The 7,590-nt window shown below is 36.2% G+C and overlaps 1 protein-coding gene across 1 annotated transcript in view; it reads left to right on the top strand.

The window, feature by feature from the left end:
* The window catches only part of LOC107561414 (cadherin-related family member 5-like), a 16,361-nt gene extending 13,512 nt beyond the window's left edge, over nucleotides 1–2,849 (top strand). Inside the window, exon 14 of the mRNA XM_016245857.1 lies at nucleotides 2,149–2,849. Within this exon, the coding sequence (XP_016101343.1) occupies nucleotides 2,149–2,730 (582 nt within the window). The 3' untranslated portion in view covers nucleotides 2,731–2,849. The remainder of the gene's footprint in view (nucleotides 1–2,148) is intronic.
* The last annotated feature ends 4,741 nt before the right edge of the window (nucleotides 2,850–7,590 follow it).

Below are 7,590 nucleotides of genomic sequence, written 5' to 3'. Positions count from 1 at the left end.
TGGGCATCTTATTACACTTAAAAATGGTTCACGACATTCTTTTAAACAATTATCATTCAGAAACTGTAAAGTAAATTTCACAAATAATTACAAAGAAACAGCAAGTAACATATTGAATAAAACAACACTTCTAAGTGGAGAGACTGAAATAGTTTTTTTCTGTATGGGTAGGTTTAAGGGTGGGTTAATAGGTAAAGATAATTTTAGTGTAATTACAGATATAGTTATTTGCGTGTTGGTATTGAAACAATTAAAAGTACAATGTAAGTATGTACACAGTAAGTGCATTGCATCGAATGATTATTTAAAAGTTTGTATATAGCAGTTAAAACACATAATATAAAGTAGGTCCAAGAGATTTTGTTACTGAAGACACTGCTGCCAGTCTTAAGGCTAAAATCTTCAAAACCTAAGTCTGAATTAGAAAATTCAGTCACACTTTATATTAGGTAGCCTTCACTTCTAGATACCAACATTCAATGTCTACAAGACTATGGATTTACTGTATAACTCCATTCTTGTTGTTCTGGAAAATTCCCACATCTACTGCTAATTGGGTATGGTTAGGTTTAGGAGTAAGGGTTAGGGTTAAGATTATAGGGGTTACAGTTATTTTTGGGTAAGGTTTGTGTTATGGTTAGGGGTAATGCTAACAGCGTAACTACAAATGTTAATTTAAGTACTTCAAATGCACAAGCATATATGTACATAAGTATATTGTATCAAATGGTTAAATGCATTGTAACTATAAGGCCACTTAACATGAAATGTGACTGAAAATTATTTCTTTTGTCACCAGCTTCGGGCAATGGATGTGTCTACTGGTGAGGCAGGAACAACTACTCTCTCTGTGATTGTAGTACCATGTAAGTTATACTACAAAAAAAAAGTTTCCTATACAGTTTAACCCAGGGGGGTCCAATTCTTCTTATGGAGGGCCACTTTCCTGCAGAGTTTAGCTCCAACACACTAGCCTGGAGGTTTCTAGTGATCCTGAAGACCTTGATGAGCTGGTTCAGGTGTGATTAGCTGGGGCTAGAGCTAAACTTTGCTGGAAGGTGGCCTTTCAGGAGCAGGATTAAACACCCCTTGTTTAAGTGTTAAAGGATTAGTTCACTTTCAGAATAAACATGTCCTGATAATTTACTCTCCCCCGTGTCATCCAAGATGTTCATTTGTATCTTTTCTCAGTCAAAAAGAAATTAAGGTTTTTGAGGAAAACATTCCAGGCCTTTTCTCCATATAGTGGGAGAATGGGAGCCAATGGGTTGAAGGTCCAAATTGAAGTTTCAATGCAGCTTCAAAGGGCTCTACACAATCCCAGCTGAGGAATTAGGGTGTTATCAAGCCAAATGATCTGCCATTTTCTAAAAAATGAAAAATAAAAATTGATACACTTTTTAACCACAAATGCTCTTCTTACACTAGCTCGACTTCACGCATTATGTAGTCACGTTGGAAAGGTCACGTGTGATGTAGGCGGAAGTACTGACCCAGTGTTTACAAAGCGAACATGCAAAGAAAATCAAATGCCCTTTAAAAAAGATGGCCGATCATTTCACAAGATAAGACCCTTATTCCTCGGCTGGAAATGTGTAGAGCCCTTTGAAGCTGCACTGAAACTGCAATTTGGACCTTCAACCCGTTGAGTCCCATTGAAGTCCACTATATGGGAAAAATCCTGGAATTAATTTCTGCATCTTGGATGACATGGGAGTGAGTAAATTATCAGGAAATTTTTATTCTGTAAGTAAACTAATCTTTTAAGGTTCTAATATTTTTTTCAGCATGTTGCTTGTCTAATTTTTTATTTACACCTGCCATATCAGCAGTGGGGGTCCAGTCGCCCGACGAGGGGTACCGTGCAGGAGACATGGCTTTGCTGGGCTTTGTAATGGCTGCGTTACTGGTGCTCTGCCTCATTGTGATTGGCTATCTGATATCCCGTGTCAAGAAGGGGAATCCTGATGCATTCAAGTCTGAGGTCAGCATCTTCTCATCAAAGCTCAGTGAGTCCAGCTCTGAGTGTCCACTTTGTAAAAGAAATGAAGCTTAAGAGAAAGTTCCATAAGAACGCTGTAATCATGTACTACAGCAGGTAAAATACAGCTCATGAAATTATGAGATTAACCCTCTGCCCTCATTCAGTGTTTAGGGCCATGCTTGAAGTTTACTCAGCCCCCTAACAGGCCAAGTCCAAGAGATAGCATGCAGTTCACCAATAATGGTTTCTTGAATGAAGGGGACACAGGGAGATCCAGATCCAGGCGAGCTGAACTGAGAGAAAGGAGACTGGATGCAGTTCAAGCAGCGAGGGTGCGAGTGATACCTCGTGAGAGACAGAGGCACTGCAGCTCCTGTGGACTCCAGACACATACCAACCATTCACACCATAGTCCTGCCGTCCAAACCAGAGGAAAGGCGAATAAGCATAAAGTAAAATCCATTCTGGCTAAAGAGAGGAGGAAGGACGACAGACACAAGACCGTTTGGTTCAAGGAGAGCGAGGATTCTTCAGATATTGAGGTGGAGATCATCCCTGACACTATAGGGCTTAAGCCAGAAGAGGACATGGAGAAAGTCGAAGGGGATTTTGCATCCCCTCCACCGGAAGACAGTGAGATGGAACTGGGGGAGTTGACAATGCTGAATATACAGGACTTGAGTAGCAGGGAAACAGCAATTTCTGATAGTAGAGAAGGACTGAACACAGAAAGAAGAGATCAGTGAAACAGTAAAACAAGAGCTCTTTGCTCATCAGAGACTGAATTCGTTTATTTCTCAAGTTCAGTTTGGCTGAAATAATTTATATTTGTGAAAATAAAATCGGGTTCCGTTCAGACATAATTAATGGCAAAATACTGACACGTTTATTCATATTGGTGATAAATTGTGAGTCCATTATGATATGCATTTTTCCATTGTGTGATATGCATGCTAAACTAATATGCAAACATGTGTTGATGTAATGTCTATAATTTCAGAAAACAATACTTCGAATTTAATGTTGGCTTGCTGCTTTATTTAATGTCAGCTGTGTCTATGAATAATACATTGTGAAATAGAGTATTTTGTATAATTATGTAAATTATATGGAAAACATCTAGAATAAAGCAAATTTGAAAGTAGCATCAATACTTGATGTGGTGCCTGATTAAAAAAAAAAAAAAATATATATATATATATAAAAGACAAAACCAATGAATTTTAACAGAGCTATATTTATAGCCTTTATCTGCAGGAGCAAATTTCACAAAGGCGTTTTGATTATGGAGGATGTTATCTCTGGATTGTTATGCAAAGGCTCATCAACACATAAGGCTCTTCACTGATAGGTAAGACAGGTTTTCATATGAGAAATGTCAGTCTAAGATTCAAACCCTGACAAACCAAAAAAATGCATCTGCAGTTATACACTTACAATGAAAGTGTTTGGGTCTAGAAAACAACAGTTGCCTAAGTGCTTACATTTTGAAAGAACCTTGAACAGGCAGTTGTTGTTCGTGCATTAAAATGTGGCACGAACCAATACCCACCACTTGAGGGCTCCATTGGCATGAGTCCTGACAGTCTCGTGCCAACGCTCTAAATAGTTAAGACAGTTAGACAGGCTGGGTCTCACTGTGCTCACTAGTTATGTGTTGGTTGGGTTTTTAAATTCTGAAAATAGTAAGAGACAACAAAATGAGATTTGTGCCCATTTGGATCATTATCCATATAAAGCCTACTGTATTAAATTATCAACATGATTAAATTTGCTAAAAAAAATTGCTGTTTTATACAATCACCTATTCCTTCTGCCCTCTGATTGTTAGTAAAATGCCTTTTAGTGTGATTGCATCGATGTCCACCTTTAGGTCATGGTACATAAAGAAATTGTAAGAATTAGTTTATATTATTAGTAATATTTCAAGATTAACATGTACTATACTGAAGCAACTTAGGTTTACTTGATTATCCTTTTTTTTTTTGTGGAAAAAAATCATGACAATATGCAAGTATCAAATATGATACATTAGGCTTTTGAGGAATGTTTAAAGAACGTTACAAGGTTAAAAAGTTATACTGATGTATCAAAGTCCTCTAAATTCATATATATTTACATTTATTCATTTAACAGATGGTTTCATCCAAAGCGACAAGTAACAGATACAACAAAGCACTTCATCCTAAAGTGGCAATGACACGAGAAGTGCTAATAAGTTTCAGACTGTGTTTAAACGAGTACAGGCTAGAACCATAGACTGTAAAAAAAGACAGTGAAAGCATAAAGGATTTGAAAAAGATGTGCTTTTAGCCATTTCTTGACTCTGCTGTCTGGGTAGGGCTGGGAATGTCATTTAACCAGCCAGTGAATTTAAAAACATTTGTGAGAGTGATCTTGTGCCTTTCTGCTTGCTCACCAAACAAAGGCCTGCCTAATTATCAAGCTATTAGTAGACACTGCAATATTTGTGCTTAAATTCATTACCTTAAAGAAAGAACTAACTATATATTAAACCTCGGTGGTTGAAAGTTACATCCTTTTGCCAATGAGCCATATATGCTACTAGCTATTTAAAAATAGTTAGAGACCACCGAATTCAGAAGTCATAAAGCAATAAGAAGTCTAAGACAGCAGACACTTCACTTGCAATATTACATTTTTCTTAGCACCACTTGTCTGCACTTTATAGTATGCATTTTTTTTTGCATAATATGTGAATGTTTGTAGAATTACCAGATATACATTACAGTTTGGACATAATGCGGTTTTGTGACATTTGCAAGTCATGACAACATGAGCTCAAACGGTCTAATAGTATTTTTGGGACGGGCAGTAAGAAGTCCATTATTACTGGTGGTGAATGCATGAAAAAGCATATCTGGGTCATGTTTGGACACAAAGGATCTAATTTGTACTATGTTTTTCAGATGGTAGTATAGACTGATTTTTAGTTATTGCTGTTACGTGACTCAGATCAGCTAAGATCAGATTCCAGAATGATATCAAGATTCTTGATTTAACCAAGGTGCAATACCTTTTATATTTCTTCTGTATTGCCAAAACAATTGCCTCTGTCTTGTCTTTATTTCAGTAAAGAAAGCTTTGGCACATTCAGCTGTATATTTCATTTATGCACTTGCACAAGGTGTCTAACTGAAGGGACCTTCCACATGTCCGTTAACAAAGGGTCCATGCGATGTTCATTTCAAGGAAGTAATTTTATTGTTTATGGTGTAAATGTGACCCATAGTGATGAATCCTAGCGACTCATTTTGAAGCTATATAGGGTGGGAGACTTCGAGTTAACATAAAACCAGAATTATTCAAGTTAAATTTCATAGGTAAAAATGTGTTTTAATTGTAGATATATTAGGTAAATGTGATCATATCTGCAGGGTTCAAAGAAGAGACGGCAAGCAGTGCTGAGTAGAAACTGATTACGTGGATTACATGATTACTTATTATTCACTCTAAGGCAGTAAATTGTTTTCCCTCTAAATTGTCCTTTAAATCCTAGTGTGTGTCATACCATTTCTTTCTGACTATATTCACAATATAGACTGGCCAATGTAAGTATCATGTAAATAATTTTGAAATCTACGCTTCTGAATTTGGGGGGGAAAACGCCTCTCAAGCAACTAGGCCATGTATGAAACAAATAATTATGTATGAAACAAATAATTATGCAAGTTTATAAACACTGGTGATGTATATCTGTGAAACACTTTGCCTTCATCATATACAGTGACCTTCAGAAATGGTTGATTCTGAAAGTCTCCTGCAAACCTGCAAAACTTTGGGCATGTAATGTCATTGCTGTTTTCACATTTATTCATATTTGTTCACATAACGCAGATATTCCTAAATGTTTTTCTCAGCCAATCCACCTTTGCCCAGTATATCCAACTTCCAACCATAAATGGGTTCCATGGCTAATGCATAGCTGATGGTGTATCAGGAAACCAAATGGCAATGCTACTGATAGCTGTGCAGATGTTCCATTAGCAGCAAAGAATTCTCTTAGTGACCAAATAGCAGAATATTGCTTATGGTTGAATTTGCATGTGTGCTTATCAACAGAGAAAATCATTTGAAGAGTGTTTTACACGGATATCTCTGCAAATGTTTGCGAAACAAGTTTTGTTATCATACATATGGGAATTGCTTGCTGGCACATGACCTCTCTGAAGTATACAACCACCTTCTGACCATAACTCTATAGTGTTCTTGTAGCTCAAACAGTAGAGCGTAGCACCAGTAACATCAAGATCATGGGTTTGTTTCACATGAAATCTATCAATTGGTAAAATGAATGCTCTGATTGCAATACAAGTTATAAAACCATCTGCCCATTACAAATACATAATCTATAAACTAGTGCAGCCATATACTTAACTTAACTTGCCATTTCAGAGTCTTATTTTTTTGCTGCCTGCATAATATTGCAGTTTCTTAAAGAATTCCTTAAACCAGTCATGAACATTTTTAATATTCAGAATATTTCAATGCAATTTTTTTTGTCATTTGTACCGTTAGAAAATGTTATATTCTTGATACACTAAAAGGTCCATAAAATATCCTACTATGCACTGTGTTAATATATATATATATAGGGAAAATCCTTTGAAATTATTTTTTGACTTTTCTTCGCCAGTGCTCCCTCATGATAATAAAATTAAATAATCAATGAAATTAATGTATACTGCTATAGTATTTCCTGCACTTTGATGAAAAGCTTTCTGTCACTATTAGTTGAACCACCGACACAGCTTAGCCCGAAGCATCTCACACACTTTATTTCACAGCTGTCATTTGATCAAATAAGCTTAATTTAATAATTTATCTTCAGCCCAGAGATTTGCATGATTCTTTTGCATGGGAAAATTTTTTTTATCCATTATGTATCCATTTTATATTTGACACTCAAAAAACAGTTTTTAGCATAAAAACATGCACAGTTTTTTGCAGTTTGATTATGTGGCGACACATCTTACCCCACTCTCTGTCTCATGATGAAGATGGATGTTAGTGACGAATATTGTGAAATATGTGTTCTGCAGAAGAAAGAAAGTCACACATGTTCGAAATGATATTAGGCTGAGTAAATGATGAAACAATTAAAATTTTAGGTGGAATATCCCTTTATGAATCAGACACACTCTCTCGGTTTAAATCTAGATTAAAGACACATCTCACATGAGTGTGTATTTATATAAACATAATACATATACACAGTACACTCACATACATTATGTAAACAAAAACTTTTATTTTGGACAATCCATCACGCTCCCTAAGGTCGCAAAACTCTGGACTTTTGGTAGTACCTAGGATAGCAAAGTCCACTAAAGGAGGTAGAGCTTTTTCGCATTTGGCTCCCAAACTCTGGAATAGCCTTCCTGATAATGTTCGGGGTTCAGACACACTCTCTCTGTTTAAATCTAGATTAAAGACACATCTCACATGAGTGTGTATTTATATAAACATAGTACATATACACAGTACACTCACATACATTATGTAAACAAAAACTTTTATTTTGGATGCGATTAATCGCGATTAATCGTTTGACAAGCACTAGAAATACAGTTTTGCAAGCATCA

Source organism: Sinocyclocheilus grahami, unplaced genomic scaffold, assembly GCF_001515645.1.
Source record: "Sinocyclocheilus grahami isolate Dianchi unplaced genomic scaffold, SAMN03320097.WGS_v1.1 scaffold772.1, whole genome shotgun sequence".
Taxonomy (NCBI): Eukaryota; Metazoa; Chordata; class Actinopteri; order Cypriniformes; family Cyprinidae; genus Sinocyclocheilus; species Sinocyclocheilus grahami.
The sequence above is the reverse complement of the archived record's forward strand: the minus strand, read 5'-3'. Positions and strand labels throughout refer to the sequence as shown.